The sequence below is a fragment of the Amyelois transitella genome, chromosome 22 (genome assembly GCF_032362555.1).
Source record: "Amyelois transitella isolate CPQ chromosome 22, ilAmyTran1.1, whole genome shotgun sequence".
NCBI lineage: Eukaryota > Metazoa > Arthropoda > Insecta > Lepidoptera > Pyralidae > Amyelois > Amyelois transitella.
In genome coordinates this window covers 6,436,594-6,463,632 of record NC_083525.1, presented here as the reverse complement: position 1 = coordinate 6,463,632, position 27,039 = coordinate 6,436,594, and the positions used below count along the sequence as shown (strand labels likewise).

General features: G+C 35.7%; 2 protein-coding genes across 4 annotated transcripts in view; one reads left to right on the top strand and one right to left on the bottom strand.

The window, feature by feature from the left end:
- Nucleotides 1-17,016, bottom strand: part of LOC106129923 (ras-like protein family member 10B) — a 47,626-nt gene extending 30,610 nt beyond the window's left edge. Inside the window, exon 1 of the mRNA XM_060950773.1 lies at nt 17,006-17,016. The gene's annotated coding sequence lies outside the window, so the exon portion shown is untranslated. The remainder of the gene's footprint in view (nt 1-17,005) is intronic.
- On the top strand, nt 6,814-22,121 carry LOC106129906 (uncharacterized). 3 transcript variants are annotated; one of them, XM_060950771.1, is made up of 7 exons: nt 6,814-6,829; nt 14,053-14,209; nt 14,948-15,040; nt 15,743-15,880; nt 20,238-20,361; nt 20,595-20,823; nt 21,203-22,121. In XM_060950771.1, exons 2-7 carry the CDS (start codon nt 14,067-14,069, stop codon nt 21,466-21,468), a joined length of 993 nt encoding a protein of 330 aa, XP_060806754.1. In that variant the 5' UTR covers nt 6,814-6,829; nt 14,053-14,066; the 3' UTR covers nt 21,469-22,121. The 3 variants fall into 3 exon arrangements, with proteins under 3 accessions (XP_060806754.1, XP_013184059.2, XP_013184058.2); XM_013328605.2 differs by lacking the exon at nt 6,814-6,829 and adding an exon at nt 6,886-6,993 and having other exon boundaries at nt 14,060-14,209; nt 21,203-22,120; XM_013328604.2 differs by lacking the exon at nt 6,814-6,829 and adding an exon at nt 6,928-6,993.
- The last annotated feature ends 4,918 nt before the right edge of the window (nt 22,122-27,039 follow it).

The following is a 27,039-nucleotide window of genomic DNA, read 5'->3' as shown; positions in this document are numbered from 1 at the left end:
AGCTTTCGGCAGGTTTCGGGTACTCTTGACCTTTTGCTAGAATGTCTCCGATTTGATCAAGATACGTTAATTAACATTGTTATATTCTATTGTACCGTTGATTAAATAAAAACATAAATATTTTTACATAGATATGACTCGATTATTTTTTTATCTTTGCCTGTAATCTGTCCTTGCTCTTCTACAAAGAATAACTTGGTTACCATGACAACAGCTTGGTCTAGAGGGGGCTGGCAGACGAGCTACTTTTTTATAAACAGATTTATACCCGTTTGTCCGTGCAAACTCAAATAATGCATATTCATTCATGCCTTGAAAAACTTTCAGTACTCTTTGTATTTGGAGTTTTTTTATACACATAACACACAAATAATACGTCTTTTTTATTAGGGGTCCCTATCCTATCAGAGAGATGAGGACGCAATCGGGACTAACGCGAAGAGATCTAGGAGAAAAATAATACAGGTACACACCGAGTCTCTCAGTGACCACGGATTTTCAGAGATTGTAACATGATTCGAAACGTCCGATACAAAAAGCCTACGCGTTTAATAGCTGTATTATTAATTAATATTATAATGAAACGCGAAAGTTTAAATCGGTCACAAGTACTTGATAGGACTTGGTGTTAGGTTGCTTGTACCTAATATCTAAAATCCTTGTCACATTGCCGCGGCAGTTATATATATGTAATATTATACAACGACATATTAGTTTATGTCTCTATCTTGTAAATTTATCTACATTTTTAAATTTCCTAGAAGCATTTGCAGTAGCTAAGGCTGCTTTTCGAACTGTGTTTATGTTCTTTCCGTTTTCCTATTGACTCCATAAAATGTTCTTACATACCTATTAATTTGTTTATTATCACACATAACAGAATACAACTTAGTACATTTAATAAGATAAAAAGAAATAGTAGAATCACATCTGCGTCGTATCGTATATAGTACATATTCTTTACTATATAATTTAAATAAAGTGCCTACAAAAGTAGCCAGTCTGCAACAGCCCTTTTAGTCTGAAATCGCGTCGTTAGCAAGTTTACTTATCGCTGAACTACCGAACTAGAACTTGCTAACAAGTAAAGACGTTTTGTATTTCAAAGCGCTAGAATAGTCTTTGTTCCTTCACTTGAACTAACATTCTTATTGTGTATTCTAGCTTTTGCCCGGGGCTTTGCTGGCGTTGTTGATGTACACTGACTTTATTATATACAACATAACTAGAGATCGGATAATCGGATGCATATTTACCTAAACTAATATTTTGGCTAAGAAAGTATGGAGGCGGCTTCTTGCTTTCGGGATTCGAATTATTTTGAATCCCGGAAATTTTATTAAACAAGAAATTGAAACTTATCGTATATTAGGTATGAACATATATAAACACCTTTATAAACATAAGTGATGGATGATCATATTAAACTTATCGATCACGAAATCCCGGAATTTTTGTGCTACAAAAATGCGTTTCATACTAAGCCAACACCTCAACTTTAGGTAAATTTGCATCCGAATATCCGATCTCTGAACATAACATATAAGAAATAATCACGTCTACCTATATCCCTTGCGAAGTAGACAGAGCCAACAGTCTCCAAAAGATTGAAAGACCACTTAGGTATTTTTACCCGCAGCTTCGCCCGCGCGAATTTAGCGCCATCTTAGCCCGGATTAAGATGATTTATTAGCGCCACCTACACCATTTATTTATAATTAAGTAGCTACTCTAAGAATTACACGCGTGAATTTAGCGCCACATTCGAAAAAATACAGGATTTTCGCAAATCCCACGGGAACTTTAATTTTTACCGAGATAAAAAGTACACTATGTCCTTCTTCAGATTGATAAACGAAGATTTATTAAGTAGATAACGCGTGAAGAGGTAACAAACATACAACAAATACTTTCGCATTTATAATAATGATATCTATTCAAATCGTAATAAAGATGGAATTAGGATAAAAAACTTTTTTGGACTTCTAAGATTTTTTTTATTGAAATTAACCATATTCTGCGTAAGTATGCAACTTACGCAAACTTTACAAAATTTTGTATCAAACAAAAAGTAACACCAAAATACTAAAAACGTCCAATCATTTACGTTTCGGTAAAAAAGTATTTACCTTTTCAAAATGGCTTCCTTAACCATTAAATCATAACCTGCTGTGTCTAAAAAAATTAAATCGGCAAAATATGGCATTTATCCTGTATTGAGCGCATTGGACGTACCTATATTCCTGTAAAACCTTATAAAAATACCTGCCAGAGTTTTCGACATTATCGGAGATGTAATTAAGAGAAATGATGGAGTCAATACTCTTGTTATTGGAAACAGATTTACGAATAATTCGTATGCTTTTTACGTATAAAGCATTATGTTGTTAAACTTGAGATCAGTCTTTTCAAGATTGTACTATACTATGTGTTACATAATGTATGTAACATATATGAGTCGAAATCAAAACTATAATATTACTTTCATATTCATATACCTAATCACGTCTTTATTCGTTGTGAGGTAGACAGAGCCAGCAGTCTTGAAGGCTGATAGGCCACGTTCAGCTGTTAGGCTTAATAATAGAATGAAGGTTCAAATAGTGACAGGCTGCTAGCCCATCGCCTAAAAGAAGAAAGTTTATAAGCCTGTCCCTTAGTCACCTTTTACGACATCGATAGGAAAAAGATGGAGTGGTCCTATTTTTTTATATTTGTGCCACACGGCACCTAAAAAAATTTTTGCGTCTTTTTCCATTATTAAGGTTGGTTGAAACCACACAGCACAATATATTATTACTAACCTAAATATTAAACCTATACTATTAGATTTCTGTGGTTGATCTGTATTCGTATATATGTATATCTGTACCGAAATTCCATAGGAATTCCGATTGGAATTGATATAGAAGACGTAGGTGGAGCCTTTGTTAGATATAAGACGACCTCAAGAGGTCCCAAGATTGATTCCCAATCAAGTCTAATTAACTAAAAGGTTATGAGAAGACTGAGAACATTGTTTAGTAGATTTTCGAGCCACTACAATGCAGTCATTCGCACCTGTGCAAGGCTGAAGCTGATCAAACAAACAGACATACCTACGGACAGAGTATTTCTTTGTTAATGCGAATTATGTGTCTGAAGTTCAGTGGTTAAGGCATTTGCCGTAATGATCCGAAGATCCGGATTCAAATCCCGGGAGGAGAAAGTTAAACTTACAAAGATGTTCCCCGTTTGGAACATAGGATAGGACATTATAAAACTAGTTATTAATAACTTTTACTGAAATAATGGTGGTAGCTTAAGACATAGTGTGTGCCAATGGCTTCTCTTCTCATGCAGATTTTTATCGTCATATACTCGCTTCTTTGTAGAAATGGCCAGATGATGTGAGAACGAGAAAGTGAAAATTTTTTGACCGAACGAGCGAGCCATTGAGGTCTACCAATCAACTTGGGGCGAAAACCCACTTTTTGTTTGTATGAATGTAGTTTGAAACGCGATAACATTCGAACCGTTGGTCTGATTTTGATGAAATTTAAAATATGTGTACGATCCGTCTTTTTTAAGTTCGTGGAGTATCTAGTTTTGTACTTTTTAAGATATTCACAATTTGGTAAAAATTGAAAGTGTTTTCGAGTTCTACATTGAGGATCAAATATCATAAGAATGACGATGGTGTCAACACTTAAAAGCAAAACAATATACGTAGCACGTAAAATAATGATAAAACATGAAAACGTATTAATTACTTAAGTATCTACTAAAAATAGTAACGACTAAAGCCCGCAGCTCCGGCCGCGTTATACGAAAAATACTCTTTCGTTCTGAAATCCTCTCTTAATGCACCTCTATTTGACGTAGGGGAACCTTCGTTCCAAATTTCAAGTGTATATATTTATTTAAATATAAAATTTATTATAATATAGACCCAGCAGCTACTAAGTTTTACGTTTTGTCAGTAAGTCAGTGTCCTCTTATATAAACTTATTTAAAAAATATATACCATAGTAAATTCTTCACCAATTACGAGACGTAGTAGAGATTTAATTACGAGACGTAGTAGAGATTTAGTCATAAAATAAATAAAACGGAGAAAAAAAATTGTTACATAATATTATTGATCACAAGCACGTGGTCAAGTGGTTAATTGTTGATTAATATTCTTACCTTTCACAGTGAACGTTATTTCTTCAATTTTACAAAACACAACCTTTTTATCAAGCCCAAGATATGTAGAGCTACGCGGAAGACTAATTTAACAACAATCTATACTAAACAACAATTTTAAAATATCTACTTAATTGAACACATTTAACTATTTCATCGGCGAACAATAATTTGGCCTTATAGCTATTAAAATCGTCACAAATTAGTGCTAAATTCCACGATATATTCAAGAGCGATATAAAATTACGTATTTATTACAAAAAAATATATAAAATCTGTTCATTTTCATTCATAATTTAATAGAAATAAGATTATTTACGCGGAAAATTCGCTCCAGATTCATGATTTTGACGTTTAATTTTAAATGTTGCCGTGTAATAGATTTACCCTATATATAAGTTTACTTTCAATAATGAAATCAGAATATTATTCTGATTAACAGATTTCAAAGAAGTGTTTTTTTAGATTTCGTTGATTCACTGTGAATGATAATCCGTTGTCACATGTTGACATAATCAATAGCAATTTTCTGCGCAAGTAAAATTTTCTTCTCTATGCATCATCATAGTATGATACAGTGTGATCCCAGTTGCATCCATACGAGAGCTTAGATAGTGAACACCTAGGTGTTTTGCATGTTATGATACAATACTGTTGTCTGACTTCCTTAACCGAAAAATTAATCAAAACTAGATTAATTTTATTCCCGCAAAAAACCACGACCAATTTATTTAGGCGTTTCATGAAAATTTTTTTTTACCTTTTACTTTTTAAACATGGTTAAAAGTGTTAAGTATAGTACGATTTTGCTAGAATGATTTTAAAAGTAAAAATGCTGTTAAAAGGAATCATAATTCTACTACCTATTTAAACTTGACTTTCAAGTTCGTTTTGTTACTGCTGGCTCGATTTACCATTTTAAATCCATCTGTCTAAAGGCTTGATACGAAACTAAAATCAACATTAAATTTAAAAAAAAACTAAATTAATTCGAGTAGGCAAGATAAGGGAGCAGATAGTAATCAACTGGCAACACTGCTTTACGCATGCGTTGTATTTTCCCGGGTTCCATCAGATGGACCGACAGTTTTGGCAGTTTTATTGATCGAAACTAGACAGTTATAAGTCATGAATTATCTATAAAAATCGATGGTTTAAATATAGGTTTGGTGTTGGCATTGACCTAATTAAATTGTTAGTATGGCGTTAAGTTTTATAGTTATGTAAGCGTGTGTTTATCTCACTGGCATCATCTCGAGTTGATTATGCTTACTGATAATGCTCATTGATAAAGTATGAATGAGTTCTCTATTCAGGTATTATATATTCAGTCTTTTAAAGGTAGACTGGTGTCCATTATCTCTCAATAATGTTTCTCGTTTGAATAAAATTGCAGCAGGAGATCTGTTCGAAGGTTAAATTATAATATTTATCTAATAATATATAAATGAAATTGTTGTTGTGTACAAAATACATAGTATTTTAAAATTTGTTGGCTATTCTTTAACAAATAATAACACACATCCATACATACATATAATCACGTCTATATCCCTTGCGGGGTAGACAGGGACAACAGTCTTGAAAAGACTGATAGCCAAGTTTAGCTGTTTAATGATTTGAATCTCATAGTGACAACAAAAAATTACATAATAATACCTATACTTCGGCGTTACTCGGAACTTTTCGGGACAACATCAAGTCTGATGATTCAAAGCTCAGTCAGTCAAAGATGATTATAAATTTTTTTCCGACTAATATTATAAATGCAAAAGTAAGTTAATTTGTTGTCTCTTTACGCGTTATCAACTGGACCAATCTTCTTGAAATTTTGCCTATAATTAAGAGTTGAAGAAGGACATAGGGTACTTTTTATCTAAGTAAAAGCTATTGTACCCGTGGGATTAGCGAAAAACCTGTATACTTTTGTAGGTGGCGTTAAATTCGGGCGGGCGAAGCTGCGAGCAAAAGCTTGTTTAAACAGACGCTCAGCTCGCGTAAGCAAAAAAATCTCCTTATTTTCCCTTCCGGAATTTCCAAATTGCAAACCTCTGAGTATTTTATAAATAACTTTACAATCAGGAAACACGGTTATAAACAGACCTAATCATCTTTATTCGCAATTTTTCCTGTACATCACATCATCTTAGAGCGCTCATATCATCATAAATATTGGATTAAAATATTTGGAGATTAGTTGATATTTCAGCTTCAACTGATAAGCAATTACGATCGAAATACTGGTGAACTCATGTAGTATCTGTTTTTTTTTTTTACTCAGTGATATAGTGATCTTTTTTATCAAGGTGCAAATTGCAATGGGTACCTGAGAAGGAGTACCCGGGGCTTAAGATAGTGTACAAACTTTGCTAAATCTTTACACAACATTGATTTGCCTATTATAAGGATTTTTATGGACTGGAAGGAAAAGAACAGCAATTTATCAATTATAAAACTCAGTAGATTCCGCCTCAATTCTACATCGTAGGTATTACTTCTTTTACGACAAGTAGAGGAAGACAGAAATACACATAGTGGTCTAACCCAATAATATAAGAGACTTGGGGAACCTTGACTTCGCGCTTGAGACAACCCAGAATCGTCCACTATGACGCGTTCTGAAGCGTTACCGTTGAAGTCATAACTCGACATGAAGTAGGTAAAGTTAAAATTATGATTAAAGCATCAGCCTCGTTTGACTTCCTACGGAACCCTTCGTGCCATAACATTTCGGCGCGGGTCAAGGCGACGCGAGTGACTCACGCGCACTACAATCGCTAGAGTTGTTGTGGCGCGGGCGCAACGTGCACGCGGCGTGCGTCGGTATGTTCTCTTTTTGAATTTTCTTTTTGTTTATTTGTTAATTGCACATAATATAATACAAGAAAGATATAATATTATACAATTGAAATTTAAAAAATCTTTAGAAACGTTGAAAGACTCTACCTACCCCTCCCGGATAGAAAAGTGATAACGCGACTATTTATTTATGAATACAAAGGCGGACTTATAACTCCAGTCAGTCAATTAATAGAATATTCCATCCATCCAGTCCATATGAAAGTATTGCAATACCTATAAGATTAATTATAGAAACAAACCTTTTAAATACTTTGTGGCTGTCAAACTTTTTTAGGCGATTTTTTCGGGCTATTCCTCGCCATGGTTAATAACGGCCGTGTCTTTTTGCTTTCTTAGCCCTTTTTCCGGGTTTTTGGGGGAAACATTAAAAATATTAAATCCAAAACATTTGTTCTCCTTCCCTTATGCTTGGCCATGAATACTTCATTATCAACAAGACAGATGTGAAGCATTAATAGTTAAAAAAAATCAGCAATAACTTTGGTGTGTTGTGGTTATTTAACAGCCGTGTGGTTCTCGGCACTTAAGAATAGGACCACTCCATATCTTACACATGGATGTCGAAAAGGCGACTAAGGGAAAGGCTGATTAACTTGGATTTCCTCTGGAGTGGGCCAGGGCAAGTCAGGTTTTTACAAGGAACGACGCCCGTCTGATCTCCGCAATATTTGCAGGGGAACCTTAGTCATATTACATCATGATTTACATCCAGTTGCCTGAATGTGCAAGTTTCCTCACATTGTTTTCCCTCACCGTAAAAGCTCGGTTGGCATTCAAACTTATCGTTCACAACTCAGAACAGAGTTCTGAACTTAAAAGTTAAGTTCTATAAACCTAGTTAGGTATCTAGGTATAACAAGCTTTATTCATACGTGCCTATTAATTTAAAGTTGTTATCGCTTATTTTCAATATTTTAATGATTTTTTCATGTTAACAGTATCGCTTTGTTAATTGAATAATAACTATATTTTTGTTATCTAATTAATTAAAGCGCATTTTTAATAATACTGATAAGCTAGCTGTGTCTGATCACATAACTGAGCTAAATAAATTAACTTCTTTATAGGTAATTTCAAGCCATTGACACTATAATAGAAGTTAACTTTCGTAAAAAGAGAACCGCCTTCAATACGAGTTGATATCCGCCTTTTTTTATTCGGTAAAATTTCAAAAACCGACTTCAAAATGTAACAAAAACTTTCCCGAAAACCGCATCAAAATTGGTTCAGCGAAACGCGAGATAATCGCGGACAATCATAAATACATACTAACATACATACAGGTCAAACTGAGAATATTATTTGTAAGACGGTTAAAATTAGAGAATTAAGTTTGTGATCACATGACTCTCTTATCGTAAGCCTTATTCTCTAACTTCATTTAAATAAATCAGTCTTGACTGATTCAAGATAACCACAAAATCTTTAACCTAGAAATTGTTGACAAAATCAGAATATTGTTTGTGCTTTTGTGTACCATTTGAGACCTCATCGTACCATCTAGCAGGTTTAGAATAAACTTTAGAGTGCTAGGTTTATATCGCATGGTTATGGAAACTTTGAAGACATGCAAAAAATAAATTGCTTAATTAAAAAAAAAACGTGTGGTTCCCGGCAGTGCCGTGTGGTTCCCGGCACGAATACAAAAAAGAATAGGACCACTCCATCTCTTTCCCATGGATGTCGTAAAAGGCGACTAAGGGATAGGCTTACAAACTTGGGATTCTTCTTTAGGCGATGGGCTAGCAACCTGTCACTATTTGAATCTCAATTCTATCATTAAGCCAAATAGCTGAACGTGGCCATTCAGTCTTTTAAAGATTGTTGGCTCTGTCTACCCCGCAAGGGATATAGACGTGACTATATGTATGTATGTATGTAAAAAAAAACGTATGGTTACGAAACAAAAAACGAAAAATAATTTAGAAAAATCAAGAGAGTTTAACAAACATTAGGATCGCGGCGAGTCGATATCCATAGTGTTTACCTACACGTCGGGATAATATGCACAATAGTACAAAATATAACTATGTATATTCCTTCCTCAGGAAAACTTTTTTCGACAAAATCCGTCCACAAGTTTCCGAGATTAGCGAATACTTACAGACAGAGACTAAAATAGACAGACAGAAAAATAGAGAGACTTTATAATATGTTCTGATACTGGTGATACATATCCTACGAATTATCTTCTCTTAAACATTGTTGCTCGTAAGGTTTTGTGCAACACTGTTGCTCACAATAATGTTTTGTCTTTTTCCCACATACGGAAAAGCCGAGACAGAATAGCAAGCGGCTGGAGGCCAAGTGCGAGGTGATTTCCTGCACTCCATACATACAAAACTTGTTCCGTTCATGCAGATCACAGGGTCTTTATATACATATATTAGATGATTAATTTCTTTCGATTTCAGTTAAAGAAAAGTTTTTGTTAAAGAAAGAAAACAAGCACGCAAAGCTCACTCATCGTAAAATGTGGTTCCCTGAAGTTAAGAATAGGACCACTCAATATCTTTATCATGGACGTAGTAAAAGGCGACTAAGGGATGGCCGAAAAACTTGGGATTCTTCTTATAGACGATGGGCTAGCAACTCAACAATAATCAGCAATCGTGCCTATTAGATCAGTCTTGTTTTGTCATAAATTGTATGCAACTTATAAAATATGCACGCAAAAATGAAAGCCTTAATCTAGAATGCCATAATCCAACTGTTGTGCAACTGAATCACGACAATGGAGAACAATCTATAGCGACACAGCCTTCGATTCAAATGCAATACTAAATTTATAGCAGTGAAATATTTTTGAAATATGAAATGTGTTACATTTTACTGTAAAACAATCGTTTCGTAAGGTACCACATATACATAGTATATAATTATGGCTCGAAAATACGTTCAGCTTTATGATGGAATTGAGATTTAAATAGGGACAGATAAAAAATTGAGCATCTTGAGCGATGTTATAATGTAATGACTTAGGATTAATATGATATAAATATAGCTTAAAGAAAAACCATTGGTTAAGCATCGGATTGCAAATAAAAATAACACGATAAAGAATCATTGCAATCAGAACTAACATTCAAGCAAGTCTTTAACACTAACTGGGTAGACAGAGTCAACTGTTTTAAACACTGACTGTAAATACACATCCAAGTGTATGGCTTTGTGATAGAACTGGGAATCAAAAAGTGACAGTTGATTAGCCATCATCAGTGAGTCTTTCCCTTGACGGACTTTTACAATCTGCACGGGCAGAGAAGGACTTAGCATATACTATGTTTTTTCTTTGCTACCAGGGTAGCACGGAAGAAAAAATAATATGACAATAGAAATGCGATATTGTAGTCAAAAGTTATTACATTAATATCTGTCACGTCTCGTGGGGCGAGGAGCTAACAGTCATGAAAAGACTGAAATATCACATCCAGCTGTATATTTCAGTTTTTTCAAGACTGTTTTGACTGGCTTTGAGATAGAATTGAGAATTTAATAGTGACAGGTTGCTAGCATATCACTTAGGTACGAGAGGAATCCCAAGTCAAGTTTATAAGCATCCACATCGACATCCACGGGGAAGATTTGAAGTGGTTCTACTCTTAAGTGCCGGCAACCACACGACATTTTAGAATAGAAATAAATAATTGCCACATTTTCCAAGTAGTTACTACAGCTACGCAGGTTAGCATACCGAAAATTATCTGTTACTGTTTTGGTCACTCCTCATCATTTCTAATTTGGTACTAATTGTTACCGAATTGGTATGATGCCATATTGGAAATTTTTGGAAGTGTTAATAAGTTGTTAATTCTTCCGGTTTTGTTTTGAGAAAATGTGTTTGAACATGCGTATTTCCAAATGTCGTAAAAAACAATTCTAGACATAAAAGTAGCATATTTTACTTCTGGAGATCTACCTTTTTGACTAATTTCATCAAAATTGATACTTCAAAACAATATTATAAAACTTGTTGTGTCTTGAAATTTTAGTTACATATGATCACGTCTTTATCGTGTACGGAGTAGACAGAGCCAACAGTTTCGAATAAAGGCCACGTTTAGCTGTATGGTTAATGATGGAACAGACCAATTTACATTTGCGCAGAAAACCGCGTGCGATGCAAGACGATGACACATTTTATTGTTTCAGGTTTAATATGGCATTTCTTATTCCTCCTGGTTTTTAGTCCCGATTGCATCCTCACCACTCTGGAGAGGAACCCGTGGTAAGCCTTTGACCATGAACCCTGGATTGGGTGAGTCAGGTTTTTACACGAAGCGACTCTTATCTGACCCCGCAGCCTTTGCAGGTAAATCTAACCCGTATTGGATCGATCATTATACACATCCAGTTTCCGGAAAACCTGCACAGGTTTCCTCACGATGAATATTACCGTAAGACTATATGGCATTTCCATTGTATTATATTCTGTGGAATAGAAGGATTCTTAGTTGAATACCTGACCTTTAAGTTGCGAAAACAGAAACACAAATTGGGTTTTTGGACGTGTAATGTCAAGGGGAGTCGTGATAGGATGTGGTATTTCAGACGTCATTTTGTATTGTTAAAGTCGTTTTTTAAATCAGTACATACATACGGTATATAGGCATGTCTATATGCATTGGGAGGAAAACAGAGCCGGCAGTCTTCAGCCTCTACACTCATTACTCTTTTCATGCATATTCGACGATTACGAGTACTCCTAACATCTCCCTTTTTAAATATACATATATATAAAATAAATATTTTGGTACCGAACGTGATGATGATACGGAACACCTCGTGCGCGAGTTCGACTCACACATGGCCGTTTTTATTCTATCATGCTATCTAGATAACTTATTACGTACGAGATGACGAGTGAAAATTGTCACACCATAGTTCATTGTACTATTTCGAATAATCATTATGTACTTATAGTAACGGAAAGAATTTCCCGTTATAATGTGAGGTCAGTACATACGTCCACTTCTATCTATTGTCTTTATGATGATGGTGGATTTTTATGGTGTTCCAATTCGAACTAAACACACGAGTGTCATGTACTAATCTCTTAAAAAACATAGAGTAGAAACCTGCATTTGTCAAGCTACATACTTGTATATGTTAACATGCTCAAAATGACCCTGTAAAAATTATGACAGAGGTCTAATAAGAGTCATTCAGTGAAAACTGACTCGTACTCCTGAATCGTAGTCATGAACTCCTTCACCAAAGACGCAGGTGGAGAATAATGCGCGTCTGGATCGCACCCATTCCAAGAGCACGATCAAATGACGGACTTGAGCTCCTTTCCAGAGAGTCGAGGATGTAATCTGGACTAATGCTTGGAAGACCAAGAAGGCTATGTTGTCTTAAGAAATATATATATATACATATATATCCCTCAGTTATTTACTCTTAAAGAACAACTATCCTTAGTAATTTTATCGAAAATTAAATCAAATCTTTAACCCTAATTTACCCCAAATCAGTGATAGACGGACATGACATAATTTTTGTTTGAAATTTTGAAGAATAATTTTCAACATTTAAATTTGCCATTTAGTTACGTACGGTAGCTTATAACCGTGATGAATATGATGTCTTATTTAATAACCTTTCATACATTGATACTTATGTTTTAGATAAATGATTTTTTTAAAGCACATAGATCAAACCGTTGTTAGTGCGAATGAGAAATAATTTGTAGAAGGTTATTGTCACTTAAACTTGGCACAATGTAGTTCTCCAAGCGTGACATAGTTTTTGCGTGGGTGCAAAATCCTAGCTCCAAACACCTTTCAAGGGCCTCCCGTCTCAGGGCTTTATTTAAGTTGATAATTCTTTATCATTTCTCCTTTCAGTAGTAGTAATAACTGAGTTATTTATTTTAAAACTTTTACACTTACAGCGGCCGAAGAAAGGCAAGTTGTAAGTCCATTTTATAAAAGTTGCGTTAAATAAAAAATTTTAGTTGTAGAATAGCTAATTTAGTAAATAATTCGTGCAATAAAGGGAATTCATACGTAACGTATATTAGAAAAGAGTCTGTGGTATCCGCGAACTAACAGCTTTGTGACAGTCCAAGACAATTTAAGAACTGGACTGGAAATGAAGTCCTATGATTTACGTATGTACATATTAATATAACGTCTTTATTTCTTACGCGGTACACAGAGCCGTTCAGAAAAGAGAAGCAAAAAAGCAATGAAAACCCAAAAATTTCCTTTGTTGAAAAATTTCCATTATGAGTAAGTAGGTATTGGAATTTTTGAAGTAAGAAATGGAAAGTTATTTATAAACAATTAATAGGAAGCTTTGCGAGTCTTTCGGCAGCTTTCAAACAAATAATTGACACGGAAAGAAGCTTTTGTGTTCACGTCATTTACGTATTGTTTGTTTTGTCCATTATCTCAAACGCGACAGAAATACCCGTTTCGATATTTATTAGGCTGTATTTTGTCATAAAATAAACAAGGTATAATGTAATTTGAATTACGAAAAGTGTGAATGTACTTTGTTCAAATCGGGTACTTCCTGATAATGTGATTACATTTTTAATTGTATTTAAATCCAAGTAAAGGTTAAATATATATTATTATATTACGTATTTTTTTAATGTATACGTAAAATCGTCCCTATTTATCAGAATTTACACGTCAAAATATAAAATATACGTCCACTCACACTACTCATGAGGACTGTTAATTTTAGGACTTTTAAGGAAGCAAACGTGCAGTATTTGTAGTTTTTTGTCTGTCACTCACTCACACACTTTCAACCATGTCGATCTAGCGAAAAAAAACAGTCTATAAAAACCAGCAGTTTCTGTTTTTGCACATACATGCGAAAAGATTAAAATGGTTTTTATAGACTAGCTAAAATATTTTTATAATGTTCTAACATAGGATTGTTATAACGTAGGATTTGAACTTGAGCCATCTTATGATACCTAACCTACCATAACCGTTCAACTACTGACGCTCTAAGTAGGTAACTTTCTGATATATATATGTATATATTAAAATTAATTAGTTTTCAGAATCAGGATGTCGCCTGCAGCGTCGTTTTCCAAACGATGGGCACGGGATAACCTGACCAGGGCGCCCAGCGACGACGAGCTCAAGATCCTGGATATCTTCCCCTGGACTTGCGAGGGAGATGAAGACGAAGCAGCTAGAAGAGCGAGGAGGTACCGTATTATCTAAAGTGACTAAGGGATAGGCTTACAAACTTGGGATTCTTTTTTTTAGGCGATTGGCTAGCAACCTGTTACTATTTGAATAATATTAAGTCTAATAGCTGAACGTGGCCATTCAGTCTTTTCAAGACTGTTGGATCTGTCTACCCCGTAAGGGATATAGACGTGATCATAAGTAGGTATTTATATATGATGATGTTGCAGAGAATCGTGGCGCGTTTAGAAATGTATTAATAATTGTATGAATTCTTCCTCCTGGCTTTAGTCCCGATTGCATCCTCACCACTCTGGAGAGGAGCCCCGGGCTATGACTTTTGACCATGGATCCTGAATCAGTGAGTCAGGTTTTTACACGACGTGACTCCCATCTGACCGTCGTAACCTTTGCAGGTAAATCTAACCCGTATTGGATCAGGTTTCCTCACGATGTTCTCCCTCACCGTAAGACAATATAACCCAACCCGAATTGGACTGATTGCCTGAATGTGCAGGTTTCCTAATGATATTTTCCTTACCGTAAGATCATGATGTATATAAATTGCAATGAGGCAAAGTTAAAACTTAACATTCCCATCCAATTAATGGCATATTACTTTCAGTCTAAATGGTAGGGTTATGCAGAGACCACATCTTTCCACTCGACCCGACCCCTGCATACTTCTTTCGCTTCATCCACATTGATGAGATAGTGGCAAGAAGTAAATCCTTACAGACCCGTTTTCCCGTTAGGTATTACAGGGCTAGAGGGCCTGGAGGTCTGACAGAACTCTGGCATAAGAGACACCCTGACGATGAAGACATTCTATCCAGCTGTCAAGATGCGTAAGTTAAGTTTTATACTTACATACATACATACATAAAATTCTATCATTAAGCCAAACAGCTGAACGTGGCCTAGCAGTCTTTTCAAGACTGTTGTCTTTGTCTACCCCGTAAGGGATAAAGACGTGATCGTCATAAAATCACGCCTCTTTCCCGGAGGGTTTATATTAAAATTTACGTTTTATATTTCTTCTTAAAATTTCTTCTGCCTCTTCGGTTACATACTTACCTCTTCGGAGGGCCCGGGGTGCGCCTTTGACCATGACCATGGATTGGGTAAGTCAGGTTTAGGTCATAAACACGAAGCGACACATTACGCATGTCCTCATCTTTTTCGAGTGTCGACATTCCCTCCGATCAAAATCAAATTTTCCCACTGTAATATTCAAGCTTCAGCGGTGACTGTCATGAGGTCATGCATTCATTGATTTAAACCCTGACTTGTCGCTAAGACGGTTTGATGTTGGAATTAAACATTCAACGTTATTATAAAACGTAAGAAATTGCATGGCATTTATCATTTGTTTACAATTTTTTAGGTATAAAATAAACAGGTAAAAACGTGAATATAAAAAAAAAATATTTAGTAACAAACGTAATAATGGTACGAAACTATTCGTGCGCGAGTCTGGCTCGCACTTAGACGGTTATTTTTATATCATAAACAATTTGTAATGACAAAGGATTTCTCTATATTTCCAGACTCATCGTCCCTCTTCGCACTAAAACCGTTGGTGACAGAAGGTTGACCATGATACGACTACCAGCTCCCACAGCTATGGACCGCCCCATATCCGCCAGGGCATTCTTGGCCCGATGGTTGATGATATTAGATATCAGGTAAGGTATATTTTTCAACTACAACATAAGCTTCTGCTTTTAGTACATCCATACATATAGTGACGTCTAAATTCCTTGCAGCGTAGACAGAGCTGACAGTCTTGAAAAGACTGAATGGTAAAGCTGGATAGCTTAATGCTGGAATTGAAATTCAAATAATGACAGGTTGCTAGGCCATCGCCTACAAGAAGAATCGCAAGTTTTTAAGCTTAACCCTTAGTCGCCTTTTACGACATCCATGGGAAAGATATGGAGTGGTTCTTTATTAAAGTGACTCTACAATAACAGCTCAATATTTCTTCCAATTCTTTGGGTCACGTTACAAAAGATTATCAATTGTGCCACAACTCGTTTCGTTCGGATTATTTCGTCAAAACAAAAGAAAAGTCGATTATAATAAGAAACAAAGATAACAATGGCCTTTTGTGTTATATTGTCAGTTTGTTTGCACCCCAATTTTTTGACTCGTTATGTTCTTTATTCACACTTTCAAGGATGAAAATTTGCTTGAAAAATAAATGAAAAGGAATCTCTACTTGTCCAAATTGTTCTTAAAGCGAAAAAAAACAGTGTGCGTCGTCTGCTAGTCTCTCGCGCAGATTGTACAAGGCAATCAAAGGATAGGTTTAAGCCAAGTAATCGCAGCCTTTGATCTTGTCATATTTAAAACAATAAATCGACTATTGTAAATATATTGAATTCTTTAATATAGTTTCGGATATTGAATACCTGTTTTTGATAAGAAATTGATTATTTAGATTCATGTCTCCCTCATATTATAGCATGCTTGCTAGACATCCAATCATAACATAGACTGAATCTTCTCTTTACTGTAGTACTAAATCAAAATAATGAAAAGGGCAAATAAATAAATAAAGTACATACGGGTCAAATTATATAGATTGAGTTAGCCTCGAAGTAAGTTCGTAACTTGTGTTACGGGGTAATAACTCTCTGATTGGTTTAAGTTATTATCTCGTAACACAAGTTTCCCATCATGGACTGGCCGGGATTCGAACCCGGGACCTCCGGTGTCCCAGACTAACGCACTTACCGCTGCACCACAGAGGCTATCAAAAAATCGAAGCCTTTACAGAGACAGCCATTATAATAAAATATTCCTACCTCAATATAGTCTCATAGGATGTTTAGACGACAGCTACAAACAAACATATGTTTCCATTAGAGATTCAAGACATGCATTAACAATAACATGTATTTGATCCTTGATCTTGTTGGCGTGACCTTGTTTCTGGCGTTCCCCAGGGTGGCATATTGTCCCCTCTCCTGTTCTCTATCTTCATCAACTCTCTTACTTTACTCCTTTCTTCCTCTTTTCATCTTTATGCAGACGACCTGCAACTCTACCACTCATGCGATTGTGAGGGTATTGACTCCTCGGTTGCGCTCATTAACAGGGATCTTAGCATTATTGCAGACTGGTCGACTAAGTACGGAGTAGTTGTAAACCCGGGTAAATGCCAGGCTATAATTATAGGAAGCTCCCGGCAAATTTGTAATATTAATTTCGAGGCTATCAATCCCGTTAAATTTAATGATGTTACGATCCCTTACTGCCCCAGCGTAAAAGACCTTGGACTGCAGATCGATTCAACTTTTAGCTGGGTTCCTCACGTCACTGAGGTCTGCCGTAAAGTAACTGGTATGCTTCGTTCTCTTTATAGACTAAAGAACTTCCTTCCTCTGAGAACCAAAATCTCCCTCGTCCAATCTTTAGTCATTCCTACTATTGATTATGCCGACGTGTGTTACTGCGATCTTACTCAAGTCCTTCTCATTAAACTCGACAGATTAGCCAACAACTGTATTCGCTTTATTTTTAATATCCGTAAATACGATCATATTTCTTCTTTTCGTTCGCAGTTATCATGGCTTCCTATTCCTGAACGTCGTAAAGCCAGAATTCTTTGTTTTTTGTACTCTCTACTCAATGATGCTCACTCTCCTCTTTACTTAAAATCTAAATTCCCGCTTCTGAGTTCCACCCATTCCCGTTCTCTTCGCTCTTCAGACAACCTGACTCTGCGTACTCCTCTGTTCCGGTCTACTTTTTTGGAGAAATCTTTCCAGGTTCAGGCTGTAAGGCTCTGGAATGCTCTTCCTGAAATGATTAGGAGAGCTCCTAGTCGCTCTGCGTTCAAACATGCTGTGAAGGGGTTCTTTCTTCGGCAGATTAATGATGGGTCATCCTAATTATATATCCTAATTATATATTTTATGTATGTATAATAATATGTATTTATAGTGTATATTATGTATATATATCTTGTATGTATTTACGCATTTTCTTTCTGTAATGTATGTATTTTGTCAGTATGCATGTGCACTTTATCGCACCACCAACTTAAAGTTTTTTCTGTTTGGTCAACTGGTTGACTGGTAGAGAATGCCAAGCGGCATTAAGTCCGCCTTTTGTACATTTTTGTTTTTGTGCAATAAAGTTTAAATAAATAAATAAATCTTGACGTCTGTGTATAGAGGTAGTATGTAGTAACATCGTTTTGGAGAGTGCGTACTATACTGGATAAAATTCGGAATTAATTTTATAAGAGGGAGTTCCAATTACAAAAAAAATGCTAAGAAATACCTTAGTTGGCACGGACACGTACAAAAAAATTTCGAGATCATATTTATTTTTTTAAACTTTATGCACGTAAAATGTACAACAGGTGGACTTAATGCCAATAGTAAACTTTTTTTAAATTATTAGCCAATCACAACCTTGTCATACTACATATGTATTTTATTATGGGCAATAAAGATAATTTGTATTGTATTGTGATTCTAACCTCTACTTTAACATCTGCTTTTCCTATATTGAACTATTTTGAAACCGCCAACAAGGAAGCAAAGGTCAGGCAGACTGCCCCCTACTCAGTTGATCGGTCGAAATAGACCTGCCATCTAAATAATAATAAAAATAAATACTCTTATCAATCGACAAGCGCCGTCGCCATAGCGATACCATAGATAAATTTATCACTAGATGGATCATACAATTATTGCTTGAAAAAAAAATATTTTTATTCTAGCTCCTACGCGGTATCTAGTGGTATAAAATCTAAGACGTTAGCGGAATGTAGAATCGCTTCCGAACGTTTGATAAGTACTTGGCTAAGAGGCTGAAAGAAGCACACTTATACGCTAAGTTAGCCCAAGATAATCAGTTGTGGAGAGGAAGGACGAAATAGGTCTACACCAAGTAAACGTAAATAATAAATAAATACTGGATGGTGATAATGAGCGTATTCTAGTATCTTCAACAAGGAAGACGTCACAGGACAAATGACACAAGATTGATATAATAAGTAAACTTATTATTTATTTATTTTATTTATATATTTATGTACAACAAGGAAAACAAGAGAAAAAAACTTAAAATAAAAAAAAATTCAGTACAAGGGCACTACTTATTTCTAGAGAAATTTCTTATCCTCCGAATCACTAATATTCTTCTAGCCCTGACGGGCCTTTTTAAGGTTAAATTATTATAACATGTTATTCAAGAAACATAATGTTACAAGTACATAATGTCTTAAACCAATATTAACTTCACCAATGCTTGACATTATTGCCTACATTTGAGTCAAATGCGCACCCTATACAGGAACATTATGCCTCTTTATTTACACGGTCTTTGAAAGAAAAATACTTTATTACCATACCTAAGGCTGAATATAATGCTATTATATATTCTGACAAGGAACATCATTATAGTCTTAAGAAGCTATGTAGGTATATCAAGTCCTTGATGTGATCACCATCTAGTGATCTCATCGTAATATTGTATCACGTCAGAGGGTGTAAGCAGATGTAATAGAAATTTTAATAGTACGGCGAAAGGCAGTATTAGTTGATCTAACTCCCGCAGGACACACATGCATACTAGATCTTTATAGAACACATTCCCTGAGGGACAGACAGAGCCAATTTTCCCAAAACTCGAACACCACATTTAGGTAGCTGGCTTAAGGTTCGTTAATAGTGTCAAGTTGTTACTCCATTGCCTAAAAGGTGAATTTCAAGTTCAGTCTTTTCCTTTTAGGAATTGAAATAATTTAAAAGTCAGTTAATATATTGAAGAACTCCCTCCAAAAATTTAACTATATTCAGATAGACATACATACATAGACAGGGCCAACAGTCGTAAAAAGACTAATAGGCCACGGTCAGCTGTTTGACTTAATGCTAGAATTTACATTCAAATAGAGACAGGTTTCAAGTCCATCGCCTAAAAGAAGAATCTGAAGATTATAAGCCTACCCCACAGTCGCTTTTGACGACATCCATTGTTTATAAGACTATTCAGTATACAAAAATAAAAAAATCATTGCAGATTACGCGAGGACCCAACGCCTGGAGAAGAGGTGGTTTTCATCGACGTGTCAGACTTGCAGCCGATGCATCTGAAGAGTCATTTCAGGAAGACTTACTGGAAAGACTTCTATTCGTGCATGAAGGTAAATATAATAGAAGCTCCACCTATACCAATCGCTTCTTTTATATTCTAGACCGGCCTTGTACAGTGGACTTAAGAGATAGCTACGCCTCGTCAATCTGTATAGAAAACTGTAGGTAAATAGTCCTTTGTGGCTTAATGTTTAGGAACCACGAGTATTTAAGAATAAATAGCGTTTGATGTTGTCTGCATTTTTGGTATCAAATTTCAAAGGCAATTTTCTTATCATTCCAGTCAGCATACCCTCGTCGCTTCGCAGAAGTCCACGTGATCAACGCACGTCATCTCAAAACTATACCTATCCTGCTCTTGTACATGGGTTTGTTCCCTTGGAAGAAGCAGAGAGTGCATGTCCATGGAAGTGTTGGCAATATCAATCACGCAATGGGCGTGGACTATTTTCCTATCGAAAACTTGCCTTTTGAGTATGGAGGTAAAGCTGGGGCCATGAAAGATCTCAATGGTGAGTACATACTCGTATAAACATTAATTTTTTTATCCAAATTTTCTGACTTTGCCTTTGTCGTTTGCTGTGTATTAAAAAATATTTGATAAAGTTCCCAACGACTCCTTCCACTTTAAATAGCTCCTGCATTGTCAAAAGCTGGTGGGCGCCATGGTCTTGCAGTTGTTTTAGAATGTAGAGAGCATAATATTACAGGTACCTTCCAAAATAACCTAAGCAGAGACCTGGTTGGCACTCAGCATTTGGGGACATCACATCTCCATATAATCAGCTACCTTTGTTATATATTTATATTATAACGTTGTGGAAATAATAAAGTTGATTAGGTATATAAAGTGAAATTGTATATATTTTCAGAATTGTATTCCTTTTTCAGATGAATGGACAAAAAAACTTCTGAACAACTCGAAATGGCTGCAATCGGAGGAGCGCAAATTCTACGAGACTGAACTTAAGCCGGAGGTGCGCACGCGCACGCGGCATAGAAGCGGCGTGCGCGCATTGGGCGGTCTCGAGTCCTACGACATGCTGACGCGGACGCATTCGTGTCGCTCCTTGAATAATTGTGAAGATATCGAAGAAGGACCATATGGTGCTTATAGGACTTTGAAAATGACATCTGACGGTGGATTTTATGTGTGAAGTTAGAAGGATTGTACTTTTGGTATCGATTACTTGTAAAAGCTGGTTCAGCTTAAATTCAAATTTAATTTTGTTAATTCGCGCGTTCTAATGACGCGCTCTAATACTCGTAGCCTCAACCGCACCTATTTTCGCGTCATACAAAAATTTTACATTTACGTAGGTACATCATATAACTTTTAAAAGAAGTATTATGTATTATAAACTATTATAATTATTTAATTGAACGTAACTCGTCATAGCTTCCATGCTGGTCAACACAACAGAGGGGCTATATGCGCTGAATGGTGATCAGCTTTTTAAAGTATGTTACCAAATGTATGATCACCTCGAGAAAGAAAATAGGAAGATATTGAGTGTGATACGTGAAAAATGTGACCCAGTTACCATACAAATAGAGATTAAGTTCCCTTTTTTACTAAAAATTTGATTTCAAAGAGCAAGCTAAAATAAAATGAGAGTAATAAAAACATCAACAGACTTCACACACATCTCTTGTTCTTTTAAATATATTTTTGACATTTCATGACCGAAACTTTAGAAAGTACATCAAAAACAATTTACATAAAATTTGAAGGATCCCCTCAATTGATCCGTGCCATCATCAGATAACTTATTCATACGTACATAGGTACATATAGTCAGGTGTATATCCTATATAGTATATTAGGTGTAGTTCAGCTGTACGGCTTCATGATTAAATTGAGATTCAAATAGTGACAGGTTACTAGCCCATCGCCTACAAGAGGAGTGCTAAGTACTTATTTACTCAATCAAATAAAATTAATATATTAAGAAATAAATAAATTTTAATTCAATTTGATTATGGAGTACAAAAGTAGATAGGAATTATATAGGTAGAACTAGCTGTCCCGGCAAACGTTGTTTTGCATTTTGTGGGTATGAAAAATAGTAATAATGAAAAATGCTCACAAAATTTCATGAGAATCGGTCACACAAACAGTCTAATCACGAATGTCTATTTGAAATCTGTTGAAAATACAACTTCCATTGTAAATAAATTCAATAAACTGAATTAAATAACACCATTTTTAATTCATTTTCTATAATAAAAAAATACAGTTCATCGAGGTTTATTTTTTTTTTTATTCCACCAAGTCTTCCTCCATTAAAGTCTTTAGTTACTGGTTGTCATCTGGTAGTGCTCATCTTTTTTGGAGAGGAGCCTCAGGTGAGCCTGTAACGTTTAGTTTTTCCCCAGAGAGCCTTAATAAAAATTATATCATCATTAGTTTGGTTGCAAATTGATGCTTTTACGTTGAGTGTGGTGGATGTTCGTAGGGTATGGTTTCCGGCATTTTAGTATGGAAACACCCATATTTCCTTTCCCAAGAATGTCGTAAAAGATGACTAAGAGAAAGGCTAATAAACTTGGAATTCTTCTAGTCGGGAGTAGAGCTAGCAACCTGTCACTATTTGAATCTCAATTCCATCTTTATGCAATCAGCTGAACGTGGTCTATTAGTCTTTTCAATAATATTGGCTCTGTCTACCCCGCAAGGAATATAGACGTGATTATATGTATGTATACTTTTACATGCCATTGGTAGACTACAGTTGCCACTTAAAATTAAGTGAAAATTAAAAGAGAAACCCATCGTCCCTCAAGTCATAATTAACCAGGGTAAAACGTACCAAATTAATGAGTAAGGTACTCGTAATATTCTCATTTTCGCGAGATACAGTCGAGATAAGACAAAATGGCGCGCAATTTATTCGAATGCATCAACTCGGGTGAAAGGAGTCTTGATGCTTAGTGCACGCGGTGGCTACGCGAAATAAGTGTAGGTTCGTTTACACGTCACGAAAGAAAATTAACCTACCAATAAATATGACTTCGATATTTAATTCCGTGACATCTAATAAAATTCTAGTTGTTCACCGTAAACATGTACATTTTATTTTTTTAATTTTCATCTAAATCAGCCCAGGAACGGTTTGAAAGTTATCGTGTTTTAAACATTGCATACACACAAAAAAATGTTTTTTTATTATTACTTTTAACTACTTAGATTAACTGACATAATTATCAACGAAGAGACAAAAATGCTGTATCTAGATATTTGAAATTGAGCATGTAATAAGTTCCTTAAGTAGACTAGAGATGTCGAAAGAAAGTTCTCAAAATCTCAAAGGGAAAGTACCAAAATTTTCCGGTTAATACGTGCGGAGCCACAGCCACTTGTTCTAAGTTTACATTTTCAAGACTGTTGGCTCTGTCTACCCCACAAGAGATATATGACTTATACTAAATCAACGTTTCACACAATTCTTTTTCTGAAATTCAGCCATATTTGTACCATATAGTACAAATTTTCACACGAAATTCGTTAAAATGAATTCATTTATTAGTATTATTCTTACTTCAGTTTTAAAATACGCTATATGATCAAGTCTCCTCCTCACAGAATTGAAACTTGCCTCAGGAAGATGATAAAAACGAAACACGAAGATCTGACTGTGTAAACTATCCTCGCGAAAAAGTGCCAGCTAAGATAATGAGCGGTGATCTGCTGGCGGCGCTTGAGTCGTCCGCTTTCTAATCCACATGTACAGTCGTCTCACAAATTGTATGATTTATGTGCAGTATGGGTGCCGTGTGGTTCCCAGCACCAATGTAAAAAAGAATACGACCACTCCATCTCGTTCCTATGGATGTCGTAAAAGGCAACTAAGGAATAGGCCTATAAACTTGGGATTCTTTCTTTAGGCGATGGGCTAGCGACCTGTTACTATTTGAATCTCAATTCTATCGTTAAGCCAAACAGCTGTACGTGGCTTTTCAGTCTTTTCAAGACTGTTAGCTGTGTTTACTCCGCATGGGATATAGACGTGATTATATGTATGTACAGTATGGGTATCGGTGGTCGAGCGATTTACTCGTATATAGAATAACCGATTTGAACCAAGCCTGAAGAGCAGAGTAGGTAGTAACCTAAGACTTGGCTTAATAGCAAAAACCTTAACAAAATATTTTTGATACCTGATATAAATGCGTGTGCACATTGACAGCTTCTTGATTGGTCACTTTGTAAACCGCAGCAAACTCTTGAAATACTGACTTGTCAATAGCACAATATACCTACAGGGTCTAAGCCGAAGAAGTGAAGTCTATATGGTATAAAGTACTGTAGTATGTTATAATGGTTTTACGTTAATAAGATATTGTGCGATTAACTTCAGGAAAAGAGAGAAAATAAGACATACGAGTATGCCTTGTCAGTGTTAGTGATAGCCCCGCAGGATGATGTTTATTTTAATGAACAAGGAATATTAGCTATCGTCAGAAGAAAAACAGTTTCAACTCTACCAAAACATATATACATGTACACTTAATCATTGGGCGTGTAAGTTATACGCCAAAATATTTCACAATAATCAGTTAGGTATACTGTAATCGTATGTTTCTTCAAATTTAATGTTAATGAATCTCGTTTCTCGTCCAAAATGTAATTAAAAACGAAGTATTAAGGTTTAATTTTGCTTATGTCTGGCATTGGAGCTAGCAAATCGGCCAAATGTGAGCCTCTATGCTTCCACGCAACGCGTCGCGCACTAGTAAAGATGGATAGGGCGACCATAGGTTAATTTCTTTTAGGAATAATCCAGTTTATATCAAACCCACTTGTTATTAACGAAATGGTTATTAACGAAACGAAACTACATTTTTTGTTGAGCCATCGCACGTTAACAGGAATTCTTATTCGCATTTATGATAAAGCCTGATTTTGCGTATAAACAGTTGCATCTACAGCCACATGGAAGCCCGTCGTAGTCTTTCTGCAATATTCCTCTCAACTTTTTCCTCTCTTTGCCTATTCTTCTTCTGTGTACGTTTTCCCACTGTTAACGTGCGGTCGGCACATAATATTTCATCAAATTCATTTGTCACTAGACACTCTTTACCGACTAATGTTTTCCGGATAGCTATCCATCACCTTTCACGTCTCTCCCAAATTCTAAAACTTTCCACCTTCATCTTTAAGTCTTTTAATAATGTGTCCATTTATCCATAAAATATTACTCTAAAAAAATTCCAATCGGAAACTTTTTGAATCAGAAAGTCCGCATATTTTCTGTCATCGCATGGCCACCAAAAGTAACAAATTTTAATCGACAACTTTCGCATTATGTCCAATACAAAGTTAGAATCAGAAAGTCCGCAAATTTTCCGTCACCGCGTGGACACCAAAAGAAAAACTAAAACGGAATATTTATAGTTGTGTGTACGCCAAATTTAGCAACTCTTACATAAGCAACAATACGAATCGTACGATATAGAGGATGGCTGATGCAAACTCCGTTCTAATTAAAGTACTCATTAATTCCGGTTGTTTTATAGTTTTCACTAATTAATTGTTATGGTGCACGATAATAGGTACACAGATACAAATTTTGAGATTCAAAGATAGACACGTTGTAAGCACATCGTCCAACAGTAGGATATGTTCCTCGCATGAGCCTTTCCATGACTTTTATCATTAATCGTTACCTGCAAAGACATAAAGCAATGAGGCATCAGTAAATCTCGTTTCGACTTAGGGTCCACCCCCAAAATCTTTACAGTGGAAACTAACCCTTTAGATCATGGTTAAATACATACATATAATCACGTCTATATCCCTCGCGTGGTAGACAGAGCCAAGTAGAACAGTGTCGAAAAGACTGAAAGTTCATCTGTACGGCTGAATGATGGAATTGGATTCAAATAGTGACAGGTTGCTAGCCTACCGCTTACAAGAAGAATCCTAAATTTGAAAGCCTTTCCCTCAGTCGCCTTTTGCGACATCCATGGGGATATTATGTAAAGGTTCTATTCCAAAGTGCCAGAAACCACACGGCACCACAAACCTTGTAGCAAACAATCTAAATACGACAAAGTCAGCACCTCTTATTGCATCAAAGACCGATCATACAGACATACAATGACAAACATCATGAACGTATCACGATACGCTGCAATTATACGCAGTCACGGTTTAATTCTCGCTTGCAATGAGCCATATAACAGTATTTCAATCAACGATGAAAACTGTACTGTGCCGTGTGGTTCCCGGCACCAATACAAAAAAAATAGAATAGGACCACTCCATCTCTTTCCCATGGATATCGTAAAAGGCAACTAACGGATAGGCTCACAAACTTGGGATTCTTTTTTAGGCGATGGGTTAGCAATCTGTCACTATTGGAATCTCAATTATATCATTTAGCCAAATAGCTGAACGTGGCCATTCTGTCTTTTCAAGACTGCTGGCTCTGTCTACCCCGCAAGGGATATAGACGTGACCATATGTATGTATGTAACTTTTCATACACCCACAAAGCAAAATAACGGAAACCCTAAAATAATATATTGCATAAACCTCCGCTTTTTAGCTTGATCGTATTAAAATGCAATTTTCGTTAGTATTTCCGAAACTATTACGATTTGGTCACAAAATTGTTCCTCTCAAACTTTTCACACGAACTTGCTTTTGTGGTTTTGTGTTACCTACTATTTATGTGATTTCAAAGATAATGACAACAATTTTCAGATACTGCACCACCTCA

Bases quoted from the DNA above. Each gene is read 5' to 3' on its own strand.
- LOC106129906 (XM_060950771.1), top strand. From the start codon at position 14,067: ATGTCGCCTGCAGCGTCGTTTTCCAAACGATGGGCACGGGATAACCTG. The intron at 14,210-14,947 runs GTACCGTATTAT...TTTTCCCGTTAG, and splicing joins GCAGCTAGAAGAGCGAGGAG to GTATTACAGGGCTAGAGGGC. The intron at 15,041-15,742 runs GTAAGTTAAGTT...CTATATTTCCAG, and splicing joins CTATCCAGCTGTCAAGATGC to ACTCATCGTCCCTCTTCGCA.